The sequence below is a fragment of the Heterodontus francisci genome, chromosome 15 (assembly GCF_036365525.1).
Source record: "Heterodontus francisci isolate sHetFra1 chromosome 15, sHetFra1.hap1, whole genome shotgun sequence".
Taxonomy (NCBI): Eukaryota; Metazoa; Chordata; class Chondrichthyes; order Heterodontiformes; family Heterodontidae; genus Heterodontus; species Heterodontus francisci.
Genome location: NC_090385.1, coordinates 41,411,047 through 41,438,877, shown reverse-complemented (window position 1 = coordinate 41,438,877; position 27,831 = coordinate 41,411,047). Strand labels below are relative to the sequence as shown.

General features: G+C 41.9%; 1 protein-coding gene across 1 annotated transcript; it reads right to left on the bottom strand.

The window, feature by feature from the left end:
- Window positions 1-12,202: 12,202 nt before the first annotated feature.
- LOC137377612 (uncharacterized) lies at window positions 12,203-26,741 on the bottom strand. Its single transcript, XM_068047437.1, has 2 exons — window positions 25,789-26,741; window positions 12,203-13,235 (listed from the first exon to the last, which is right to left on the bottom strand). Exons 1-2 carry the CDS (start codon window positions 25,828-25,830, stop codon window positions 12,465-12,467), a joined length of 813 nt encoding a protein of 270 aa, XP_067903538.1. The 5' UTR covers window positions 25,831-26,741; the 3' UTR covers window positions 12,203-12,464.
- Between the last annotated feature and the right edge of the window lie 1,090 nt (window positions 26,742-27,831).

Here is a 27,831-nt window from a genome sequence, read left to right as displayed (position 1 = left end):
CAATGGCAACCAAAATGCACCTTCTCTAACTCCTAAGGCTTGCTGGTTCTTAAAACATACCACATTCTTCTCGGGGAAAAAGAACTACAGAATCATAACACCTCCGCCCCGGCAGAATGAAACGCCATTCCTGGAATGTGTTACATCAGAATGGGCAAAAAATGCAATTTGGAAAAAAACAGTAACATTTTTTTTCGCATTTACGGCATACATTTTTCTAAAATGTTACAACTACAGCAACAAGTTCCACCAGAACATTTCGGCTTTAAATTTTCAAAAGATTGTCTCAATTAACCCATTTCAAATTTCAAAGCATAGTCTTCCAATTCTTTCGTGTTTTCCTTCCAAGTGTCCCTAATGTCCATCACCTCAGCCAGGTGAACTGCACAGCTAGGAGCACCGAGCACTATTGGGTTTACTATTCTCTGAGAAGTTTTTTGAGTACCCCTTAACCCATGTGGCATCACTTGACACTGGAAAACCCTGTCCGGTGTAACAGATGATGATTTTTTCTTACCCTGGGGTGTCAAAGGAATTTGACACCATCCATCCAACACATCTGTCTCTTTGAGACACATTGTGCTTCCTACTCTTTTCATTACAGTCCTTTAAATGAGAATTTCAGTAAGAGTCTGCCTTCTTTACCCAGTGGCTTTTCTATAGTCTATGCCAGTTTGAGCCATCCCACAAGGTTTAGACATCAAGACCATCTGCGAATTCCAGCTGGCCTGATTAGATTCATCTAAGCTACCCTTCAACATGCATTGTACCTCTGCTTCCACTTGGGCCTGTTTGTCTGGATCTAAGTGACAAGGATGTTGTTTTAAAGGAATGGTTCCCCCTATACCCACATCATTTGTGGCTAAGCTTGTACACCCTGGCTTATCCCTACAAACTTTTTGAAATCACAGAATAATACAGTGCAAAAGAGGCCCTTCGGCCCATCAAGTTTGCACCGATGCATTAAAGACACCTGACCTGTCTACCTTATCCCATTTGCCAGCACTTGGCCCATAGCCTTGAATGTTATGATGTGCCAAGTGCTCATCCAGGTACTTTTTAAAGGATGTGAGGCAACCCGCCTCTACCATCCTCCCAGGCAGTGCATTCCAAACCGTCACCACCCTCTGGGTAAAAAAGTTCTTCCTCAAATCCCCCTTAAACCTCCCGCCCCGCACCTTAAACTTGTGAACCCTCATAACTGACCCTTCAACTAAGGGGAACAGCTTCTCCCTATCCACCCTGTCCATGCCCCTCATAATCTTGTACACCTCAATCAGGTCACCCTCAGTCTTCTCTGCTCCAGTGAAAACAACCCAAGCCTATCCAACCTCTCTTCATAGCTTAAATGTTCCATCCCAGGCAACATCCTGGTGAATCGTCTCTGCACCCCCTCCGATGCAATGACATCCTTCCTATAATGTGGCGACCAGAATTGCACACAGTACTAGCTGTGAGCTTACCAAAGTTCTGTACAACTCCAACATGACCTCCCTGCTTTTGTAATCTATGCCTCGATTGATAAAGGCAAGTGTCCCATATGCCTTTTTCACCACCCTATTAACCTGCCCTTCTGCCTTCAGAGATCTATGGACAAACACGCCAAGATCCCTTTGTTCCTCGGAACTTCCCAGTGTCCGGTCATTCTTTGAATACTTCCGTGTCACATTACTCCTTCCAAAGTGTATCACCTCCCACTTTTCAGGGTTAAATTCCATCTGCCACTTTTCTGCCCATTTGACCATCCCGTCTATATCTTCCTGTAACCTAAGACACTCCACCTCACTGTTAACCACTCGGCCAATCTTTGTGTCATCCGTGAACTTACTGATCCTACCCCCCCCCCCCCCCCACCCCCACCACATAGTCATCTATGTCCTTTATATAAATGACAAACAACAGGGGACCCAGCACAGATCCCTATGGTATGCCACTGGACACTGGCTTCCAGTCACTAAAACAGCCGTCTGTCATCACTCTCTGTCTCCTACAGCTAAGCCAATTTTGAATTCACCTTATCAAGTTCCCCTGTATCCCACATGCATTTGCTTTCTTGATAAGTCTCCTATGTGGGACCTTGTCAAAGGCTTTGCTGAAATCCATGTAAACTACATCAACTGCACTACCCTCATCTACACACCTGGTCACATGCTCAAAAAATTCAATCAAATTTGTTAGGCATGACCTCCCTCTGACAAAGCCTCCTAATCAAAATTTGCCTCTCCAAGTGGAGATAGATTCTCTCCTTCAGAATTTTCTGCAATAGTTTCCCTACCACTGACGTGAGACTCACTGGTCTGTAGTTCCCTGGCTTATCTCTACAACCTTTCTTAAATAGTGGAACCACATTAGCATTGTTGTGAATGTTGTGAAAACTCTGGTTAGGACTTCACGCTGTTTTGCCTCTAAGTGTAAAAGCCTATTGTTTAATTTTCCTTGCCATTCTGTATTTGCTAATAGGATGGTTTGAGGATGAATCTGAGAAATTCCTAGGCCTGCTTCTGCCCCATCCTCATCCTCACTATCCTTTTCCTTCTCAACAGTCCCGATTACTTCACTTACCTGTACTGGCTTATCCTCCTCCCTACGGTAATATTGTTTGAGCATATTAATGTGACACAACTGGTTCTTCTTCCGGCGATCAGGTATGTCAATCAAATAATCTACCTTACCCACTCTTTTGATCACTCTATATGGGCCGCTGAACCGTGCTTTTAATGGTTCTCCTTGTGATGGTAACAAAATTAATACTTCATCCCCTGGTTTTATGGTAGGTTGTGAATTTTCCACCATGTGACAGGTATGGCATGTCCTACAATATTGTCTCACATCCTTTGTAAGACCTGACCTGTAATAATGTTTGCTTATGTGTGATTTGGTCTTCCGAATTCCCTATGTCCTGAAAAGGGAATGTCGTGTGCTAACCTTAATAATCCTAGTCAATATTTAGGTGGTACCACTATCTGTTCAACAACTGTCCAGTCTTCATCAGCAGGCCTATGAGGCAGTCTCCATTTCCTCCTCAAAACCCCATTTGCCATATAATAGCCTTCTGGAAGTCCTTTCGCCTCAGCTTCTGACAGAGCTGTCTGTGCTATTCGGTAGATCAGCTTGCTGTGTTGCAATGATCGACGATCTGTTAAACATCTCATTTGGATTATATAAATCCCCAAATAATGGTTCAGATACTTGGCTATCTATTTGTGGTGCCCTTTTTACCTCCAACAATGGATCCTGTTTAGCCATTGCTCGGGTAACTACCCATGCAGGAAATATTCCCGGAACTTGTTCCTGTAATTGCTCTGTTTCCTTAATTTCACTCGGTTCCTCTGTAGCTATAGGAGAAACTGATACTTTTGATCCAGCCAAATCATTTCCTAGGAGTAGATCAATTCCCTTTACTGGTAAACTGTGGACAACACCTACAGTTACTATCCCAGATATTAAATCACTCTCTGGGCGTACTTTATACAAAGGTACAGTGGCGCAGTGGTTAGCACTGCAGCCTCACAGCTCCAGCGACCCGGGTTCGATTCTGGGTACTGCCTGTGAGGAGTTTGCAAGTTCTCCCTGTGACCGTGTGGGTTTTCGCCAGGTGCTCTGGTTTCCTCCCACAGCCAAAGACTTGCAGGTTGATAGGTAAATTGGCCATTATAAATTGCCCCTCGTGTCGGTAGGTGGTAGGGAATATGGGATTGTTGCAGTGTTAGTATAAATGGGTGGTTGTTGGTCGGCACAGACTCAGTGGGCTGATGGGCCTGTTTCAGTGCTGTATCTCTAAATAAATAAATAAAAAATAAAGTACGGGTTTATACACCCCGTCAATTCTATTAACTAAAACTTTCGCATTCAAGGTGCTCTCTGGTGGAACCTCATATCTTTCCCCAGCAAGAGAGTTTGGGTTGCTTCTGTGTCCCCAAGTATAATGATAGGTTTTCCTGCCTCACTTACAGGGTATGGAGTTGCTCTCCCCTTTGACAAAAATTCATTATAACTCTCAGGTATTTTATTCTTAACCTCTACACTCCTTTTAGTTTACATATCTGGTTTCACATTCACAGCTGTTGTTAAAGCTATAGTCTGGTCTGTTATACTCTCAGTCAGAGTCTTTTCCTCTGCACTAACTTTGCATACCCCAACAGGTCCTATGGGTTTACCTCACAATTTCCAGCACTCTGAACGAAGATGACCCGTTTTGTTGCAATGATAACACTGTGGCTTGCGAACCTCACTTCTAACCTCAGCACCTTCCTTTCTGACCTGAGGAGTTGATCCTGGGGCATTCCCAGCTGTTCCTTCTTGTCCCCGGCTACTTGTCTTCCTTTCACTCTCCCACTTTCTATCCTTCTCGGGTTTATGGGGGTGATGGGCAAAATAGATTGGCTTATTCACAAGCTCAAAATCATCAGCAATCTCTGCTGTTTGCCTAGCTTTCAAAACTTTCAGGTTATCTATATGAGTTCTCACTACTGAAGGAATGGAGTTTTTAAACTCTTCTAAGAGAATCAATTTTTGAAGGTTCTCATATGTGGTTTCTATCTTTAATGCCCATATCCAAGGGTCAAAATTCATTTGCTTCACCCTCTCAAATTCTAAATATGGCTGCCCAGTCAGTCTCCATAAGTTCCTGATGATAAGCTTCAGGGACTAACTCATACGCAGAGAGAATAGTCTTTTTTGCCATCTCATAATCTGCAGAAGCCTCTTCAGAAAGCATGGCCTAAGCTTCATGAGCTCTGCCTACCAACGTGCCCTGAATAAGCAATGTCCAGCTTTCTTTTGGCCATTTCATCTGTTTGGCTATTTTTTCAAAAGATATGAAAAATGCCTCTATGTCCCTTTCCTCGAACTTAGGAAGAGCCTGTATAAGTTTAAACAAATTCTCGCTAGGTCCTGATCTAAATTCAGATTCTTGCTGACCCGAATTTTCCCTGGATTTAAGACTACCCCTTTGTCTTAGATCCATCTCTTTTAATTTAAATTCCCTGTCTTCTCTTTCACTTTCTCTTTGAAGTTCAAGTTTTCTTAATTCTTTTTCTGCCTCAAGTTTTTTCATTTCTAACTGAATCCTAGCCAATACCACTGCATCACTCTCGGACCTACTACCTTCTTGTCTCTCATATTCACTTTCTTGTTCCTCATATTCCCCTTCAGCTTCATTATCATCATCCTCTTCTTCTACTAATTCCAGATGTTCAGCTATTATGCCAATCATCTTTGCTTTTTTGGCACCTAATTTCAATTCCAATCCCAATTTCGCTGCCAATTATTTTAATTTGTTCCTAGTTAAGGTTATCAAGTCAGTCAGGGAAACATTCTGCTTTCCCAAAAACTCTGCTACAACCACTAATGCCATTACAATGGTATGGACTGTACCTTATACAAGAGACCTGGTTCTTTTATTTCTTTGTAATTGGCATTAGATTTAGATCCCAACAATCAAGTTTCCAGTTGATATAATCCCAGACTCGAGAAAAATTAAATATGATGCCAAACGTAAGACCCCAATTTAAATATGTTATTTCAGAAATGAGTAATTAATATGATTCCAAATGCAAGCATTCCAGATTAGTCTGATTCTGATCCCAGATGCGAGCCATCAAATTAAATATGATTCAACTGCAAGTGTGCCCCCAATCAAGATAAGATTCAAATCCCGGACGAGAAACCCAATTAATATGTTACGACCGACTGCTCAAGTCAAAGCCCCCAAGCAAAATATACGATTTTGATTGTGGTGGGAGAAACGCACTGTTAATTCAATCCTGTACCTCCACAGATCGCCGAACATATCATTTTAAATTTTCCAAATTAAAGAAAGACCCAGCCAAATTGTACTATCTATTAACCCCCAAATGAGGCTAACCAAACCAGGTATCTTTAAATCAACAAATTAACTGTTTAATTAGAAAAACTAAATTCTTAAACACTACTAAGATATAAATAACATAGAAAAAAATTAGAGTCCTTGCAGATTTACGCACCTGCCAGATGTGGAACAGTCCAAGGTTGCTTGAAGACCTCACAGCTGTCCAATGGGGGAAAAAAGGTTCTTCAACAGTAGAAAGGTCCGTAGTCACATCCAGAAGTCGAAACTGTTGCTTTCCTTCTCCAGCGATGAATTTCAACAATTAACAACTTGCAAACACTTTATAAAAAATCAATTTGGTTTTAGAATTTTTGAGGGATAAAAGATTGTCACAGTCTAACTTCCCTTCCTTCAGTTTAAATTATCAGAGATCTCCGTTTTGGCTTGACTTTTTATTAGAATTTTGAGAGAGAATAATAAATAAAAAACTAAATTCTCTTCCTTCAGTTTAAATGGTATGAGAACCCTCCTTTCAGGTACTAACACACAGCTGTCTGTCTGTTCCTCCAGTTAGCACAGTCTGTTTCCACTATAAGCCAGTTCAAAATTAAATTGTAACTACGTATCTCTTGATATCTGGTCCTGAATGGTTGTATCCCGGGCAATGAGAATGCTCACTTTGAATCACAGTCTCCGAATGGTTGTATCCCAGGCAACGAGAATGCACTCTTTTAATCAGTTTCTGGGGCTTGCTGCCTTAAAGAAGTATGGCTCCCTTTCCAGCCTTAAAGGCACACTGCATTCTTCCCCCAAAAAAACAAGATCATAACACTGACATTAGTCCTCATTTGACCTTTCATCAATTTTAACCTATATGAGCTTGGCTCCCATATTTTGTGCACATCAGTACCTGACAGATCCTGGGAAAGAACGAGATAGATCTGGAAACTGTAAAAAACTCAGAAATACTACCTCTTTTAAATCAATCAGTAATATGAATCAGCTGATTCCTGACAGTAACATTGAACCATGGCAAATAAAAATATAAAAGTCTTCAACCATATTAGGAATTTTTAAAGAGATGATCGTATATGAAAGAACAATTTTTTAATGAGGAAATACTGGAATTTTTCAAGTTATGAGGGCAAGTTAAGGAAGTTGGGTTTATTTATTTAGAAAACAGATTTTGAAGTGATCTAATTGAAGCCATCAAGATTTCGAGTGAATTGACAATATTGATCTGGACAACTTGTTCACTGTGGTGGTTGGTTCAAATAGCTGGATACATTAGTTAAAAATTAGGGATCCAGGAATAAAAATGGAGGTCAGGCGGAAGCTTAGCATCCATAGGTTAAAAGTTGTGGAATAAGTTACCAGAGAAGAACATTGAAGTGAACAGTATGAAAAGGTTAACAAACATTTTTGGACACTGAAGGGATTGAGAATAAGGAAAGAAGTAAGGTTTTGTTTAAAGTCTTTTCAAGTTTCTCAATACTCGGCACGTCAGGCAGCAACTGTGGAGAGAGAAGCAGAGTTAACGTTTTAGGTCTGTGACCTTTTTTTATTTGTTCATCGGATGTGTGTGCTGCTGGCTAGGCCAGCATTTATTGTTCACCCTTAATTGCCCTCGAGAAGGTGGTGGCGAGCTATCTTCTTGAACCTCTGCAATCCATGTGGGGTAGGTATACCCACAGTGCTGTTAGGAAGGGAGTTCCAGGATTTTGACCCAGCGACAGTGAAGGAACAGCAATATAGTTCCAAGTCAGAAAGTTGTGTGGCTTGGAGGGGAGCTTGTAGGTGGTGGTGTTCCCATGCATCTGCTGTCCTTCTAGGTGGTAGAGGTCACAGGTTTGGAAGATGCTGTCCAAGGAGCCGAGGTGCATTGCTGCAGTGCATCTTATAGATGGCACACACTGCTGCCACTGTGCGTCAGAGGGAGTGAATGTTTGTGGGTGGGGTGCCAATCAAGCGGACTGCTTTGTCCTGGATAGTGTCAAGCTTCTTGAGCATTGTTGGAGCTGCACCAATCCAGGCAAGTGGAGAGTATTCCATCACACACCTGACTTGTGCCTTGTAGATGGACAGGTTTTGGGGAATCAGGAGGTGCAGGATTCCTAGCCTCTGACCTGCTGTTGTAGCCACAGTATTTATATGGCTGCTCCAGTTCAGTATCTGTTGATAGTGGGGGATTCAGCGATCATAATGCCATTGAATGTCAAGGAGAGATGGTTAGATTCTCTCTTGTTGGAGATGGTCATTGCCTGGCACTTGTACAGTGCGAATGTGACTTGCCACTTATCAGCCCAAGCCTAGATATCATCCAGGTCTTGCTGCATTTCTACACGGACTGCTTCAGTATCTGAGGAGTCACGAATGGTGCTGAACATTGTGCAATCATCAGCGAACATCCCCACTTCTGACCTTATGATTGAAGGAAGGTCATTGATGAAGCAACTGAAGATAGTTGGGCCTAGGACACTACCCTGGGGAACTCCTGCAGTGATGTCCTGGAGCTGAGATGATTGACCTCCAACAGCCACAACCATCTTACTTTGCACTAGGTATGACTCCGACCAGCGGAGCGTTTTCCCCTGATTCCCATTGACTCCAGTTTTGCTGGGGCTCCTTGATGCCATACTCGGTCAAATGCTGCCTTGATGTCAAGGACAGTCACTCTCACCTCACCTCTTGAGATCAGGTCTTCTTTCCATGTTTGAACCAAGGCTGTAATGAGATCAGGAGCTGAGTGGCCCTGGTGGAACCCAAACTGAGCATCGCTGAGCAGGTTATTGCTAATGCAAGTGCCACTTGATAGCACTGTCAACGACACCTTCCATCACTTTACTGATGATGGAGAGTAGACTGATGGGGCGGTAATTGGCCGGGTTGGATTTGTCCTTTTACAGGACATACCTGGGCAATTTTCCACATTGCCAAGGTGCCAGTGTTGTAGCTGTACTGGAACAGCTTGGCTACGGGTGCGGCCAGTTCTGGAGCACAGGTCTTCAGCACTATTGCTGGAGTGTTGTCAGGGCCGATCGCAGTATCCAATTTCTTCAGTTGTTTCTTGGTATCATGTGGAGTGAATCAAATTGGGTGAACACTGGTATCTGTGATCCTGGGGACTTCAGGAGGAGGTCGAGGTGGATCGTCCACTCGGCACTTCTGGCTGAAGATTGTTACAAATGCTTCAGGCTTAATTTTGCACTGATGCGCTGGATTCCCTCATCATTGAGAATGGGGATATTTGTGGAGCCAACTCCTCCAGTTGGTTGGTTAATTGTCCACCACCATTCACGACTGGATGTGGCAGGACTGCAGAGCTTAGATCTGATCTGTTGGTTGTGGAATCGCATAACTCTGTCTATCACATGCTGCTTACACATTTTGGCAGGCAAGTAGTCCTGAGTTGTAACTTCATCAAGTTGACATTTTCTGATGAAAGGTCACAGATCTGAAACATTAACTCTGGTTCTCTCTCCACAGATGCTACCTGACCTGCTGAGTATTTCCAGCACTTTCTGTTTTTATTTCAGATTTGCAGCATCTGCAGTATTTTGCTTTTGAATGCAGTTGGCATGTTGCACACTGCCCACGTGGAAGGCAGAATTCTGTCATAGCCGATGATGAATCTCTTGAGGGTTGGGATAATTGGTATTTACCACACGGGAATTGCAGAGAGACAATCAGCTACGCTTAGGCTCTGCCTATCTAATTGCTGAAATCACAGTTCAATGAGATATGAGTGTGTTCATGCTATGCTTAGGAAACTGCAGGTAAGGACTAAAGAGATCAAAAATGGTGCCTGTAAAATTGTTCCTGTGAACATATAAGGAGTGATTGTCACAGTTCACAAGTACACTATCCTTTCACCTCTCAAACTTTGTTTAGAATTCAATCATACACCAGCTGCAATGGTCTGCTATGAAACAAGTTTGGGTCAGTTCCAACTCAATTTTTTGTTGGCCTGTTCCATGACACAAAACTAATGACAATTTTGTGCAAGCTGGCAGTAAATTTCAAGCTGAAGCAGAAAGGCCACAGGAAGATGCGTAAGAAAATAGAGATGATAATCTTGTTCTGTTTAGAAATCATATTCATCAATGCATATAACTGTAGACAACCTTAGAACTGAATTATATACCACATTATTAGGTTTTGTTATTCTGATATGTCTGCAGATGCTCTTGTACAGACTGGGGTGGGCGAGTTCTTCTATCAGATCTCTAAACTGTCATGATTGGTGCAGTTTAATTTCATCCAAAAAGCCATTCTTTGATATAATTTTTAAAAACCAGCCTGAATGCAAGATTACATTTGATCTGGTAAAGAGTAGATGAGATGAGCCTAAACATTAGGCATAATTTCTAGACTTAGTGGAAAAGATGACATGGTTGATGAAAATAGGCAGTGACTGTGTTCGCTATGGAGAAGGACGATGTAGGTGTAGAGATCAGGGAGGGGGATTGTGATATACTCGAACAAATTAGCATTGAAAGGGAGGTGGTATTAGCGATTTTAGCAGGCTTAAAAATGGATCAATTCCCAGGCACAGATAAGATGTATCACAGGCTGTTATGTGAGGCAAGGGAGGAGATAGCAGGGGCTCTGACACAAATTTTCAAATCCTCTCCGGCCACAGGAGAGATGCCAAAGGACTGGAGAACAGCGAATGTGGTACCATTATTCAAGAAGGGTAGCGGGGATAAACCAGGTAATTACAGGCCAGTGAGTCTCATATCAGTGGTAGGGAAACTATTGGAAAAAATTCTGAGGGACAGGATTAATCTTCACTTGGAGAGGCAGGGATTAATCAAGGATAGACAGCATGGCTTTGTCAGGGGGCGATCATGTCCAACAAACTTGATTGAACTTTTCAAGGAGATGACTAGATGTGCAGATGAGGGTAAAACAGTTGATGTAGTCTACATGGACTTCAGTAAGGCTTTTGATAAGGTCCCGCATGGGAGATTGGTTAAGAAGATAAGAACCCATGGGATCCAGGGCAAATTGGATCCAAAATTGGCTTAGTGGCAAAAGGCAGAGGGTGATGGTCGAGGGCTGGTTTTGCAATTGGAAGCCTGTGACCAGTGGTGTACCACAGAGATCGGTGCTGGGACCCTTGCTGTTAGTAGTGTACATTAATGATTTAGACATGAATATAGGAAGTATGATCAGTAAGTTCGCAGATGACACAAAAATTGGTAGTGTTATAAATAGTGAGGAGGAAAGCCTTAGATTACAGGATGATATAGATGGGCTGGTAAGATGGGCAGAGCAGTGACAAATGGAATTTAATCATGAGAAGTGTAAGGTGATGTATTTTGGGAGGACGAACAAGGCAAGGGAATATACAATGGATGGTAGGACCATAAGAAGTACAGAGAGTCAGAGGGACCTTGGTGTACTTGTCCATACATCACTGAAGGCAGCAGCACAGGTAGATAAGGTGGTTAGGAAGCCATATGGGATACTTGCCTTTTTTAGCCAAGGCATAGAATATAAGAGCAGGGAGGTTATGATGGAGTTGTATAAATCACTAGTTAGGCCATTGTTGGCATACTGTGTACAGTTCTGGTCGCCGCACTATAGGAAGGATGTGATTGCACTGGAGAGGGTGTAGAGGAGATTCACCAGGATGTTGTCTGGACTGGAGCATTTCAGCTATGAAGAGAGACTGGATAGGCTAGAGTTGTTTTCCTTAGAGCAGAGAAGGGTGAGGGGGGGGGCCTGATTGAAGTATACAAAATTATGAGGGGCATAAATAGGGTAGATAGGAAGAAACTTTTTCCCTTAGTGGAGATGTCAATAACCAGGGAGAATAGATTTAAGGTAAGGGGCAGGAGGTTTAGAGGGGATTGGAAGAAAATATTTTACACGCAGAGGGTGGTTGGAATCTGGAACACACTGCTTGAAGGGATGGTAGAGGCAGGAACCATCACAACATTTAAGAAATATTTAGATGAGCACTTGAAATGCCGTAGCATACAAGGCAACGGGCCAAGTGCTGGAAAATGGGATTAGAATGGCTGGCACAGACATGAAGGGCTGACTCTATGACCACTGCATGTTAAGAGTTGTGTTGTAATAAACAGAGTACCCAACCTGCACCCTCCTGCAATTTTCTTCCCATCTATCTAAAATGAGTAACCTATGCTTAGATGCATTTCCATTGAGTGCTGGTTGCCATCTAGAACTTAATGCTTTATGTAGGAGCATTAACAGCATGCATGAGTTATTGCAGCTGAACTTGATCCTGTTCTCACCTGACACCCAAACATGGGTGTGTCACATCTCAGGCTGAAATGAATCACACTTGAAGTCACAGCTGTAACTTTAACAAAGATTTAACAAGTATTTTAAAGACTGCTGTAGAGTTCTTGCTTACTGCTCTCACTGTGGCTACAAAGCTATTTGACCTTACAACAATCCCCAAGTCAGATGTTTTCCCCAAAGCACAAAGCTACTTTCAGTTTCCCTTCCAAGTACCATATATTCTCTAATACTCAAGCCCACATATAAAATCATGTCATACCTCCCTTATCAGACAAAAACATGTCCATGATTTTTGAACATTATCACAACACATAATCTTCATATCATTTTGGTGGTGTCCTCTTGTGTCATGGTCTTCCTGTTCTCTCAGGAACTCTGGTCACCATGTCAGGATTGGGAAATGTTTTGGCCCCTCTGGAACCGATGTTTTTCCCTCTGGATAACAAGCTGTCTGCCTGTCAACAGCATCACTGGCTTGGACTTCTGAATTGTTAGATGTCAGCTTCGCCTCAGCTCCTACATCTGGTTCATCTGCTGTTGTGTCTTTGTCACCATGATATTTTTTAACGCATGAAGAATTTCTGTCATATTGTACTGCTTCTGGTGACTGGGCAGTAACACTGTTACCCTTCTTGGCAATAACAGGATCCTGCTTGGAATAAGTTGGTGTATCCATCTTACTCGGACGCTCCCGTCTCAGCAATACTTCATCATCTGGCATCACATCAGACTGTCTAGCTCTCCTTCTGTGAACTGCATAAAACTTTGCAGCACCCTTTTTCTTCAGAATCATGATCTCAAACCTCCTGATCAACTCTGATGTCCCTCCGTTCTGGTATCTTGGTGCGTATTTTGCATCCAAATAACAACTCAGCTGGGCTCTTTCCCGCTGTCGTTTGTGTGTAGTCGCTCTACACAGGGCCACATATGACAACACCTCCTTCCAGTCTTTACCCTCAGCCTGAGCAATCTCCCCTCTCAGGAAGTTCTCTACAAAATTAGGTTTCTCCTTCCACTTCCCCATTTGCCTGTGTTTCTCTGTGATGGTGCATATCTGTGACTTCCATATGTTATGATCAAGGTGGGAGTAATGCACTGTTAATTCAGTCCCACTCCTCCACAGGTCACAGCAAATTAGTAAGTTTTCCACCTACCAGAAAAATAGCCAAATTAATCACTTTATTTATCCCCAGAATAAAGCACGTCAAACCAAGTTTCTTTAAACAACAAAATTAACTATTTATTAATAAACCAAGTTTTATACGATAATGAGATGAATCTATATGTATGAAAAGATTTTATAACTCCTTAATCTTCTTAACCCTCATGCACACACATACATTCAATTGCCGATAGTTAACTGGGGAAAAAGGGTGCTTTGACTTTATAACAGTTTCTTAGGAATAATAAAATAACTGGTTTGTAACTCCTGGTGGGTTGTTTTCCTGGATCGGTGAAGTGTCCCAGAGTCGAACAGTCAGATGCCACTCGATGACCCCGCAGGTGAAATTAATAAACAGTCGATGGTGGGTAGCATTCAAGGTAGCTCGTCTGCAGCAGCAAGGTCTTTCAGCAACAAGTTGGAACAACAGGTTTATAAATTTTAAAGTAGCAATCTAACAGTATTATCTTTTTGATATTTCAGGAACTTCCAAAAATACAAAAGGCCATAGGACTCACTCTTGAGCAAGAGATTTTCCAGAGACTATAGATAGTAGGAAATGTTGCTACCTTTAGCAATGCAGTCTTCCTCTCAGCAAAGGAGTGTTTCTCCACAGAATGTAGCAACTCCTCTTTTTTGCTGGGTCTTTTCCTTTCTTCAGGCAGGTCAAAACCTCACCTTAAATGTAGCACTTTTTCTCTTGAAATGCAAAGTGTATTTTCAGAGCGAATAGGTCTTTTTCAGTTTCATCAAATCACAATTCCCAGCCAGCTCACAGTTCTCTCTGTTCTGCTTCATTGCAGAACTGAAACTAACAATTTTTTTTAAACAGACGTCACATGATAGTCGTAAAAGTTTCTGGTTGCTTGGATACAAGTTTACAGCCTGCACTTCAAATACCAAATGTCAACATTCAAGGCTCACAGAAAACACTCTTCTCCCAGTTTAACAGCACACAGACCTCTTTGTTTTTTTTTTAAAAAAACAAAACTTTTACGACACATATTAACTGCACAGATCTGTGAAATGATTGTCCATTGTCAGAAAGGAATGTGACTGGTAGACCATGTCTTGCAAATATTTGTCAATGCAAACACTGTTTCCTCTACCGATGTAGACTCATAACAATGACTGTAATAGTCAATCACCACTAGTATGGACTCTTCCTGATGGAAATGGACCTAAGCAGTCAACTACTACATCCTCCCATGGTCCAGCCGATAACAGTATTCTGCACACTGTTTCTGGTGGATTGGGTCTACTGACAAGTTTACATCCAGGATATGTTTTGACAAACTGCTCCACATCTTTCTCCATTACAGACCACATAGTTTAGTTCGTGAGTTTTGCTTAGTACCAACCACTCCCAAGTAACCCTCATGAGCTAGCATCACTCGTCTAGGCCTAAGCATTTGTGGCACTATAAGTCTGTTACCTCTGAGAATACACTTCTCAATTGTACACAGTTCATCTCGTATAACTATTTATGTCTTGAATGGGCAATTTTCCCAATTTCCATCTTGGATTCTCTATCTGATATCATTTACTCTGGGTGTATGTCTGATTCTCTTTCAGTCTGTCTAGTTGTCATTGCTCTGGGTGTAGCATGAACTGCCACAAACCACATGAATGATTCAGCTTCCTTCTCTAGTGAAGATCTGTGGGTTTGATCCTCCCTCAGTAGTCATGACAGCGAGTCCGCAATGTTCATCTTTCCAGCAATATGAACCACCTTGTACTTGTATTGCTAGAGTCTCAAAACCCATCTTTTGATTCTTGCACAGGGTTTGGATCTGGGAGAATAAATCATCTGTAATGGCTTGTGATCCATCATTAATTCAAACTCAATGCCAAACATGTATACATGGAATCTTTCACATGCCCACACCAATCCTATGGCCTCTTTCTCCATCTGAATATCTCCTCTCTACATCTGTCAGAGATCTGCTCGCATGAGCAATGATTCTCAAGCCCACCGAATGCATTTGCATCAGCACTGTTCCTAATCCTACTGGACTAGCACCTGCAATGACTTTCATTGGTGCATTTGGATCATAGTATCCCAGCATTCGAGCACTTCTCAAGCTGTCTTTCAAAGCTTTGAATGCTGCTTTCTGTTGATCAAATCTGAGTCATTCATTCTTTCTGGTTACCTTCCTCAATGGATCAGCCAGGGTAATGAAGGTTGGGATGTACTTCGCACAATAGTTCATAAGTCCCAAAAAACCTCTCACTTTGCGAGCGTTTCGTGGTTCACATGCCTCTGCTATTGCTTCGATCTCGTCTTTGGCAGGATTGATTCCACTGCTCATGAGTTTATGGGCCATGAATTTTAGCTCCGTCACGCCCAGCAAGTGCTTGTCTGCATTTACCGCAAGTCCTGCTGACTGAAATCTAGTCAATACTAATCTCAGCCTCTTGTCATGTTCCTCTCTATTGGCTCCATGAATAATGATGTTATCTGAGATATTGGCTATTTCTGGCATCCCTTGTATCACCTTATGAATTTTGTGGTGGTAAACCTCTGGTGCTGTGTTGATGCCAAATAGCAATCTCTTGTATTGGTAAAGTGCACAATAAGTGACAAAAGTAGTCAACTTCCTTGAATCAGGATGAAGCTCCAGCTGGTGGTATCCCCATTTTAAGTCTAATTTAGAGAATATCTTGCTTGTTGACAAATTGAAAGATTTCATCCAGTGAGAATTGGGTGACATTCTCTCACTGCCGCTTCATTTACCCGTCACATATCAGAGTCTGATGTCACCATTTGGTTTAGGCACTACCACAACAGGGCTCACCCGCAGTGTTAGTCCTTCAACTGTCTCTATAATGCCTTGGTCAACCAGTTCTTTGATCTTTGCCTCTCAGACCAAAAGGTGTTCTACGTACAGGCTGAGCTACAGGCTTCACGTTCTCGTCAACTGTTAATCTCACTTGGCGGTTGTGCAACTTCCCAATTTCTGGTCCAAACTCCGCATAGGATTTCACAGAATTCACTTTCAATCCAATGTGTAGCACCCTCAAGGCTTGGCCAGTTTCTCTACTCAGAAGAGACTCACCATCTTCCTCAATCACTACAAATTCTGCCTCCACACTCCGATCTCCAGCTCTCATACTCATGGTGAAGCATCCAACAGTTTGAGGTGGAATTTTAGATGTGCAAGGATAAAGCTTTTTGACACATTTCCGAGATGTGCAATTAATTCTCTTTGTCTTCAGTTCCTCCCACAGTGCTCTGCTGTTGATATTACTGTCACTGCCTCAATCTGTTTTATTTTTTCATGGGATGTGGGTGTCACGGGCAAGGCCAGCATTTGTTTCCCATCCCTAATTGCCCTTGACAACTGAGTGTCTTGCTAGGCCATTTCAGAGGGCATGTAAGAGTCAACCACATTGCTGTGGGTCTGGAGTCACATGTAGGCCACATCAGATAAGCATAACAGATTTCTTTCCCTCAAGGATATTAGTGAACCTGATTGATAGGTTTTTATGACAGTGATAGTTTCATGGCATCATTACTGAGACTAGCTTTCAATTCCAGATTTTATTAATTAATTGAATTTATTAACTAATTGAATTTAAATTCCATCAGCTGCCTTGGTGGAATTTGAACCCATGTCCCTAGGACTTTAGCCTGAGCCTCTGAATTACTAGTTCAGTGATATTACCACCACACCACCATCTCCCCACCTACAATAATGCTCACTTCAACACACCCAACAATCACTGGAACTTTCTCATGTTTTCTGCCAATGGAAGAAAACCTGATTCCTCAATTGCTATTCGTGCCCTCATTCACTGCATCTTCTTCAACTTGTCTCACAGTTGTACTACTTCCATCTCTCTCTCCTTTACATCGTTTGCCAGGCTTCCCACTCTGTTCAGTTTTGCTTCTGCACTTCTTGGCAAAATGGTCTCTGCCCCTACCTATCTATCCCTCAGCAGGGCAGCAATTATCTCTTCCATAGTGCCACAAGTTGCCACATCTACAACACATGTACCTGGATTCCATTGTGTTATTTGATTAACTTCAGATTTTATAGTGCCAATGGCAGAAATGAGACCATGTTTTATGCTGTGAACTTGTCCATCCACAGATTCCAATGCAGCCACTCTTTTCAAAGTGTCATCCAATATTAAGTCACCTCCTCTTTCCAGCAGCCTGTGTCTCAACTTATCCAACCTGCAATGTTGGACTACCCGATCCATTATCTGGTTATTCAGATGACGTCTGTCTCAAGCGAGTCACAAATTGGTTACTCTTTCCCCCTCTGTCTCATTTGACAGAAAACATGCCTTTGGAATGTGGCATTTGACATCACCACATAATGGTCCTTTCAAGGGTTCACTGTACGTTCATAATCCGCCTTTCTCTCATGTCAGGCAGTCTTGAAAGTCTCCCTCACCCGCGCTGAACAGCAATAAGGTCCGCTGTGTTTTCTGCACCTCAGTTGCCCCATCCAAAAACAAACTGCGACCATCAGCATACGCTCCAAACTCCTCCAGACACGTTTTCCATTTCACAGACAGAACTGGCATCACCAGTCAGATCAAACGCCTCAATTTTTTGGACTGCAAACATATCAGCTCCAGCAAGCAATAACACAATCCTAAATATCTCTGAATTCACCACTGCCACATCTCAGGCTGAAATGAATCACACCTGTAATATTAGCAAAGATGTGTTTTATTAAAGACCTGCATAGAGTTCGTGCTTACTGTTCTCACTGTGGCTACAAAGCTTACAACACCCAGGTCCGATGTTTTCCCCAAAGCTTTCAATTTTCCTTCCAAGTCCCATATATTCTCTAATACTCAAGCCCATACATTCAATCATAACAGGGTGTACTTTCTAGGAGTTAACTGATCAGGGTAAGGAGTGTAGATCATGGATAATCTTCTGCCTCTTCAACTCAGGAGTACTACAGCACCTCTATTGCTACCCTAGCTTAAAGAAGGTAACGCAGAGCAAATCTGGGGCCTTCCTGGTCTGTAAAATTTAGTTTGACACTTAACAGCTGAGCAACTGGAGTGCAACATGCATCATTCTGTGGTTGAAAGGGGAGGAAGGCACTTTATGTTTCTTCCAAGGCTGTTCGTCATTCAGCTACAGTCAGTGGACTCTTCAACTATCACTCTTGCTGTAACCAGGTTTCTATACTCGCTGACCTACACAGTTAAGCAATGTCAATTTTTAGCTGTATTGATTTAGGAGAATATTACAGTGGTAGAGGGGTCAAGGACAGAATGTATTTGGCTAGAACCAAGAAACAATAGAAGTACCATTACATTGCTGGGTGTAATTTATAGGTCAGCAACTAATAGGAAAGATACAGAGGAACAAATCTACAAAGAAATTACAGATAGATGCAAGAATTATACAGCAGTTATAATAGGGAACTTCAATTATCCTATACAGCAACTGTTACATCATAAGGTTTAAGTTAATTATGGAAAATGACAAGAAACAATCCAGAGTAAAGTTAATTAATTGGGGGAGGGCCAACTTTAAATGGAGAGAGAATGGATCTGGCCCAAGTAGATTAGAATCAAAGACTGGGCAGGCAAAACTGTAATTGAACAATGGGTTGATTTTAAAACAAAGATATTTTAGGTACAATCAAGGTACTATTCCACGAGTGGGAAAGGTAGGGCAAACAAAACCAGAACTCACTGGATGATGAGATAGAGATATGAAGCAGGAAAAGGGTGCATCAGACAGATGTCAGGCAGATAATAAGTGAGAACCAGGCTGAATATAAAAAGGTTCAGAGGGAAAGTGAAAAAAGAAATGAGAATCAAAGAGTGTAAGAGATGAGATTAGCAGCTAACAAAGAGAATCCAAAAGAACCAGAACAGTACAGCACAGGAACAGACCATTCGGCCCTCCAAGCCTGTGCCGATGATGCCTGTGTAACTAAAACCTTCTGCACTTTCGGGGTCCTTATCCCTCTATTCCCATCCTATTTATGCATTTGTCAAGATGCCTCTTAAACATCACTGTCATGCCTACTTCCACCACCTCCCCTGGCAGCAAGTTCCAGGCACTTACCACCCTCTGTTTAAAAAAAAAAAACTTGCCTCGCACATCCCCTCTAAACTTTGCCCCTCACACCTTAAACCCAAGTCCCCTAGTAACTGACTCTTCCAACCTGGGAAAAAGCATCTGACTATCCACTCTGTCCATGCCACTCAACTTTGTAAACCTCTATCATGTTGCACCTCCACCTCCGTCGTTCCAGTGAAAACAATCTTGAGTTTATCCATCCTCTCCTCATACCCAATACCCTCCAGACCAGGCAACATCTTCTGTACCCTCTACAAAGCCTCCACATCCTTTTGATAGTGTGGTGACCAAAATTGTACGCAATATTCCAAGTGTGGCCTAACTAAGGTTCTGTACAGCTGCAGCGTGACTTGCCAATTTTTATACTCTATGCCCTGTCCGATGAAGGCAAGCATGCCGTATGCCTTCTTGACTACCTTATCCACCTGCGTTGCCACTTTCAGTGACCTGTGGACCTGTATGCCCAGATCTCTCTGCCTGTCAATACTAAGGGTTCTGCCATTTACTGTATACTTCCCACCTGTATTAGACCTTCCAAAATGCATTACCTAACATTTGTCCAGATTAAACTCCATCTGCCATTTCTCTGCCCAAGTCTCCAACCGATCTATATCCTGCTGTATCCTCAAAAATCCTCATCACTATCCGCAACTCCAACCTTTGTGTCATCCGCAAACTTACTAATCAGACCAGCTACATTTTCCTCCAAATCATTTATATATACCACAAACAGCAAAGGCCCCAGCACTGATCCCTGCGGAACACTAGTCACAGCCCTCCATTCAGAAAAGCACCCTTCCACTGCTACCCTCTGTCTATGACCGAGCCAGTTCTGTATCCATCTTGCCAGCTCACCTCTGATCCCGTGTGACTTCTATAGGCAGATAAATAGTAAAAGGAGGAATCAATTAGGGATCTAAAAAGGGATTTATGCATGGAGGTGGAGGCATGGCTGAGATAGAGTACTTTGCATTTGTCTTCACTAAGGAAGAAGTTGCTGCCCAAGACATGGTGAAAGAGGAGGTAGCTGAGACACTGAATTGGCTAAAATTTGATAAAGAGGTATTAGATAGGTTGGGTGTACATAAAGGAATGGAGGAGGTGCATCCAAGGAAATTGCAGAGGCAATGGCCAAAATTTTCCAATCTTCCTTGGATCCAGGGCTGGTACCAGAGGACTGGAGAATTGCAAATGTTGTACCCTTGTTCAAAAAAAGAGAATAAGACCAGCAACTACAGGCCAGTAAGTTTAACTTCAGTGGTGGGAAAGCTTTTAGCAATGATAATTCGGGACAAAATTAAGAGTCACTTGGACAAATGTGGGTTAATTAAGGAAAGCCAGCACCGATTTGTTAAGGGCAAATTGTGTTTAACTAACTGAAGTTTTTTGATGAAGTAACAGAGGGTTGACGATGGTATACATGGACTTCCAAAAGAGATTTGATAAAGTGTCACATAACAGACTTGCCAGCAAAATTAGAGTCCATGGATACGAAATTGGCTGAGTGACATGAAACAGAGTAGTTGTGAACAGTTGTTTTTCAGACTGGAGGAAGGTATATAGTGGGATTCCCCAGTGTCAGTTTTAGGACCACTGCTTTTCTTGATCTACATTAATGACCTAAACTTTGGCATGTCGGGCACAATGTCAAAATTTGCAGATGACACACAACTTGGAAGTATTGTGAAGTGTGAGGATTATAGTAATAAACTTCAAGCAAATATACAGGCTGATGGAATGGATGGACAAGCAGCAGATAAAATTTGATCAGAAGTATGTGGTGGTTCATTTTGGTAGGAAGAACAAGCAGAGGCAATATAAAAGGGTGCAATGCAAAAGGGGCTGCTGGAACAGGGTGGTGGGGGGGGGGGTTGGTATATATGCACAAATCATTGAAGGTTGCAAAGCAGGTTGGGAAAGCAGTTAATAAATTATACTTCAGCTTGGGTTTTATTAATGGGGGCAGAGAGTATAACAAGGAAGTTATGATAAACCTGTATAAAACAATGGTTCGTCCTCAACGGGAGTAGTGAGTCCAGTTCTGGGCACCACACTTTGGAAAGGATGTGAAGGCATTAGAGGGGGTACAGAAAAGATTCACAAGACTGGTCCCAGGGACGAGGAACTTCATTACATGGATAGATTGGAGAAGCTAGGGTTGATAGAGATATTCAAAACTATGAGGGGTCTGGACAGAGTAAATAGAGAGCAATTGTTCCCATTGGCAGAAGGGTTGAGGACTAGAGGACACTAATTTAAAGGTGATTGCTAAAAAGAACCAGAGGGGACAACAATTTTTTTTTTTATAAAGTGGTTAGGATCTGGAATGCACTGTCTGACTGGCAGAGGCAGTTTCAATCGTGGCTTTGAAAAGGGAATTGGATAATTATCTGAAAAGTAAAAAAAATGGCAGAGAGACAGGAAAAGGCAGGGGAGCAGAACTAGGCGAGTTGCTCTTGCAAAAAGCCAATATGGATGTGACAGGCTGAATGACTCCCTTCTGTACTGGAACCAGTCTATGATTCCAAAATGCTCAGTTTTCAAATTCTTCCATTACCTTGCCTCTCTCCATCTCCTGCAGCCCTACTACCCTCATCTGTGCTCCTCCAATTCTGGCCTCTTGCCATCTGATTAATTGCTCCACCCATTGCCAGGCATACCTTCAGCTGCCAATGCCCTAAACCTCTCCACCTCTTTCTTCCTTTAAAAGAAACTTATTAAAACCTACCTCTCATCAAGCTTTGGGTTAGCTGCCCTATTTCCTGATGTAGTCAGTGTCAAAATTTGTTTGATCACGCTCCTGTGAAACACTTTTGGACATTTTACTATGTTAAAAAGGTACTATACTGTTACAACCAAGGCGAGAATCATGCACTGTTAATTCAGTCCTACTACTCCACAGCTCACAACACATTAAAGTTTCCCACCTACTGGAAAACAGCCAAATTAAACACTATTTGCCCCCCAGAAAAAAGCACACCAAACCAGGTTTCTTTAAGCAAAAATATTTATCAATGAACTAAGTTTTAATAATTATATAACTTGACGTGAAAGAACTCTTTTCAAACTTATCCTTCCTAACCCTCGTGCACACACACATACATTGCTTAAAAAATGGTCAACTGGTTTTAAAAGGATGTTTTTGTTTACAACTGTTTCTTAGGAACAACAATTAGGCTGTCGCATTCTGGTAAGATATTTCCAGGTCAGTGAGATGTCAGAGTCGAACAGTCAGATGTCACTCTACGTCTCTCCAGGCGAGGTTGAACAGACTGATGGGTAGGTATTCACAGCACTTAGTCTGCAGCAAGCATCACAGATCTTTCAACAATGGATGAAACAACAGGTCTACTTGGGTTTTGAAATAGCAGTCTAGCAATAGAAGCTTTCAGGATCTCCCAAAACAGAGGCAACAGGAATCACTGCCGGGGCAGAGATTTTTCAGAGTGGAGGCAATAGGATTTTGCTTTAAAATGCAGGGCTTCCTCGCAAAGGAGCCTTTCACCACAGAGAGCAGCAACTCTTTTCCTGGCTCTTGTCTCTCTCCAGGCAGAGCACAACCACCTCAAGTGTAGAATTTCTTTTACAAGCGAGGCAAAGCTCTTTCAAGGAGAGAGGTCTTTTTATCTGGTGTACAAAAAACAGGTCTGTCTCCTGCCTGTCCAGTTCACTGGTCTTTTACAATGCAAAAAAATTGAAACTCTAACGATCAAATCATGTGACCTGTCATTTCTCATCGAGAGAGAACAGGTGTTTGCAGTCTACCCCCACATTCAGTTCAAATACCAAGTTTCAGTATTCAATGTTCTGAGAAAAATCCTTTTTCTCAGTTTTTAAGAAACAGAATTCTAAACATTCAAATAAAAAAAACAAAACTCTTGACAATATAAATACAAGTTGTTCTGTTCAGCTTCTTTCCAAGGCTGAAATCTAGGGATCCCCAAAGTGGTGCCACCCCAAGTTCCCTACTGTTGCTGAGGCAGTGTTGCTGCTCTGGCTTGGCATTTTTTTCTTTTATATAAAAGGTTTTAACATTATGTTTCCTGCACATGGCTAGGTCCAGAACTACTCTGCCACTGTGCTCATGAAATGAACATCCTATTCCTCCGAAACATATACATAGAGGCCTTGGGATGCCTCTACCTTGCCCAACTTCAGTACTCAATTCAACAGTCGTCTGATTTTATATCTTGCAGCAAATGCTATTCCCTCAACAACTTCACTCCAAATGACAACACTGGAGTGAACTTCATTACACATCCCCAGCCACCAGTCTTCCACACAGCTTGAATTTTGTTTTGCTGTTTGCCTACACTCACTTTCCTTCAGCAAGAAAGGAGCACAAGGTTAAGCAAAGGTCTATTGACAAAATTTGATTGGAACATTGCACAACACAGCTGATATTGCAATATGTGGCTTGTACAAGTGGGTGCAAAAGCCTTGGCCAATGCGGCAATCCACTGCACTCATCCAGCATAAAAGAGGGCTGGGAGCTGCACAAAATTGAAAAGTTTACACAACCAGTCCACAAATACGAAAATTAGGAGGATCCCCATGACAATTTACATTGATAATACTCAATGCAGTAATCAAGATGCTTCACAAGAGCATTATGGAACAAATTGACACCATGCCAGAGAGAGATATTAGAACAAATAACCAAAATGCGCAAAGGAGCAGATTTTGAGGAGCATCTTAAAGGAGCAGAGAAGCTTAGGGCAGGAATTCTGACAGAGGACCCAGGCAGCTGAAGGCACAGCCACCAATGGAGGAGAAATTAAAATCAGGAATGCAGAAAAGACCAGAATCAGAGGAGTGCAGAGATCTTGGCAGGTGGTCAGGCTATGAGAGGTTACAGAAGCAAGGCCATGGAGAGATTTGAAAACATGGATGAGAACTTTAAAATCAAGGCTGGACCAGGAACTAAGGTAAGTCAGCAAGCAAAGGACTTGGTGCAGTTAGGATACAAGTAGCAGACTTTGTAAGAGTTCAAAAAGTTATGGAGGCAGGAAAATGGAAGGCCAGTCAGGAGAGCATTATAAATAGTCAAGATAGATATAACAAAGGCACAGAAGAGGATTTCAGAAGCAAATGAGCCAAAGCAGGGGCAGGGGCAGGCATTGTTCTGGAAGGAGGAAGTTTGTGATGGAATAAATATATAGTCAAAAGATTAGGAAAGAGTCAAATAGAACAGAGTCTGCAAAAGTTTGGTTCAGCCACAATAAGGGATGGAGTCCAAATAGAGATCTAGCAAACAAATAAATCTATGGAATGGGTGCAAAAGGAGAAGCCCAAATCAAGATAAACAATTGCGTCTGGGTGGCTACTTTGGCTTGGGCCACCCAGATTGCCTCTGCTACTGCTCCCCTTTGGTCTCAAAGGTATTGTTGTGCCCATGACTGTACTCCCCTATCAAAGAAAAAAAGTACCAATTCCCCACAAGAAATGAGCAGCCCTCCAACCCCTGGTGCCTAAAAACCAATTCAAGTCACCCTTCACTTAAAAAAAAATGAAGCAGGTGCTCGTAAAATAAGAGGTATTATGGAGAGGAATAGGGACACGCACAGATGCTCAAAAAATTTGTGACTTGTACTTTATATTTCCATGTTTGTATCTTGACGCCTTGAATCCCTGGGATAAGGGGGTTGTCCTATAATGCAGCTGAATAAATTGGGCCTGTACTCTCTGGAGTTAAGAATGAGGGCGATCGCATTGAAACATACGAGGACTAGGGGACTAAGATTTAAAGTTTTGGGCAAAAGATGCAGGGGGAATATGAAGCAGCACTTTATGCTGTTGGCGGTAATGACCTGGAACTTGCTGCCCACAAAAATGGTGATGGAAGCAAAGACAATCATTTGACTTAAAAAGAGGAAGTTGGATAGCCACTTGAGAAAGAGACTTGCAGGGCTACAGTGATCCAGCTGGGAAGTGGGACTCACAGCATAGCTCTGGAGAGCTGGCATGACTCAAATGGCCTCCTTCTGTGTCATAAATGACTAACAGTGCCCCTGGCATTGCACCAAAAAAAATCTTGGATCTCATTACAATGTGAAGTCAACTCAGTTATGAGCAGGAACAGAGTCTCAGGAGCTAGAATACTAGTGGCACTACATTGGGATTACACTATTAGCTCCCATTTATCACTGTGGCAAGAAAGATGGCATACAGGATCCTACAGGTAGGATTAACTGGGAAGGGCAGTCACCACAAAACTTTATTTACCCAATTCTAAGTAAAGTGTATTTTGCCAATTTAATATTGCATGTGGAAAGTTGAAGCAGACACCAGGGGCCATTGTACCTTTTAAGGGAAAAGTTGATAAATGTTCAAAGTAGAGGAAGATAGAGGGCAATTAGGAAAAAGGGGCAGTGAGACAGACTTTGGATTGCATCAAAAGCAACACCAATAGGCAAATGGCTGTACTGCAATCTATAAAGCAAATGTTAGCTGAGAATTATGAAGTATACATACCCTTCTGGAGAGAATGAAGTACAGTTTGGCTACGGCAAACATGCAAGTCTACTATACTGAAATGCCAAAGTAGCAGCTTAGGCAGAGAGCGAAGTTTGATGATGGCCATACCAAATGTCCACTTCCCAAGTAGCTCCAACTGAATAGAAATCATGATGCTCCTTTAGTGGGAGAAACATCCAATTATAGACATCCTACCACCATACCAAACACACAACTCCAGAGACAGCCTGTGAACTTCCATTACCTCTACAGCTGGTCATTAGTACTCCCTGCCAACACAACTGATTCAGAAATATGGCAAGTTTAAACCACACTTCATAATTTGAATACACTGGTGCAGAACAAGGGAGTATTGTATTAAAAGGTAGCTGTTGCTCGATAAATTGAAGTCCATGGTGCCTGTTCTAAAAGATGTATACAAGTAGCATGAGCGAGAGCGAGAAATGAAATCAAGTGTGCTGCTACTATTTCAATATTGCAGACGATGAATGCGATATTCTAGATAGAAATAATTCAAACATTGACTTGACAACAGTTGACTCATTTATTGCTCAGTATCAACTATCAATTTAGTACATGTAAAAATCTGTTCTCTGCAGAATTTGTAGGTCAAGCAAAGCCAGAATTTGTTACATCCTGAGGTGAAAAATTAAACAAATGAAAAATTACTCTATTACGTTAGCAGCAGATATATTTGGCCCATTCCTGAATCTAGATTAAAAAAGGAGAAATCCTACAGCACTTCCAAAAAAAAACTGACAATAAATCAATTCACCATCACTAGTGACTAAGGCATTAGGTTAAGTGAAGGATCATGCATCACAAATTTAGTGCAAGACTACGTTAGTTACGATTTCATTCAATCCCAAAAAAGGGAAAGATTGCACAGTAAACAAATTAAGACGGCAAACAAGTGAGACAGGTAGAAAAACAAATCAGAAGGGGCTGGTTATACAGATTGGTAGCCAGTCTGACTCTTGCTTCGTCCAATTACATAAGATATAATGACAAGAATTATTAATAGGCCTAGTGCAGCTCCAACAGCGATTGGCACCAGAAAACCCAGGTCAGAATCAGCAAGACATTCTTCAACTGTGATAAAGAAGTTAAAAGATTGTTAGTTGAAGGACATGTGTTGAGAAACATGCAGAAGTCCACAAAAACCTCAAATTCAAAACAAAAAGTAGACACCATAGGTTTATAAATCAGGAAAAGCACTTCAATTGGGAAACTTAATAGAAAAAAGTTCTATGGGTATAATCACAGAAAATACTAACTTCTCATTACTCTGGCAATCTCCATTTTTGTGAAGCAACTCAGTTTATATTCAAATTTGACAACTAACAGAAGGGCTTGAATACACCATTAGTTTATAGAAAAAAAGTTACATCTAAAAGGTCGGAGCAAGTTCAAAAATATTGCATATGGAGGAGGATAATGGCTCAAAAGAGTAGCAATGCACGACCAAGGAAATTTGCATGCAACTAGATTATGTTGCTTTACCCTAAAATTGTCACAGCACTTGGTGTTCATTGAAATCTGCTCATTTTCCCATCATTTGGAGAGATCAGCTCAAATTTCATGGATTTACACAAGTGTGCTTGCACAGATTTATGCCCAAAACTTGAAGCACAGCATAAAACGAATGGATATTAACCAAAGTAATGGAGTTCAGTAACAAGTTTATTCACTTTCCTTTGAATTTTAGAAACCTGCACTATAAACCACCAGGGTCAGTCTAAATGCATTAAAACTTTCAGACCCCTGCTGTGTTCTGAAGGACCAAAGTAGCTATCATTGTTTTCAATGGTCAGACTCCTGTTTTAGAGTCAGTGCAGAGGTAAAATGCTGAGGCAGAAAACATTAATTCACCTGTCATTACCGACTAGTGGAGCTGCAGCAATTGCTCTCATTTACACTGATTTGGGCTTAATGTAGGCAAGTGAGTGCCACTGGAAATATCAGCACAAGTTGCCATTGCCAAGTCCAGAAATTAGCAAGAAGTTTAGCCTATGGTGCTCGAGAGTAGAGCATTAAACA

Coding starts and splice junctions, on each gene's coding strand:
- LOC137377612 (XM_068047437.1), bottom strand. CDS start 25,830: ATGTTTGCCGTAGCCAAACTGTACTTCATTCTCTCCAGAAGG. Junction 13,236..25,788: donor ACTTCATTCTCTCCAGAAGG/GTATGTATACTT, acceptor TTTTTCTGGTAG/GTGGAAAACTTACTAATTTG.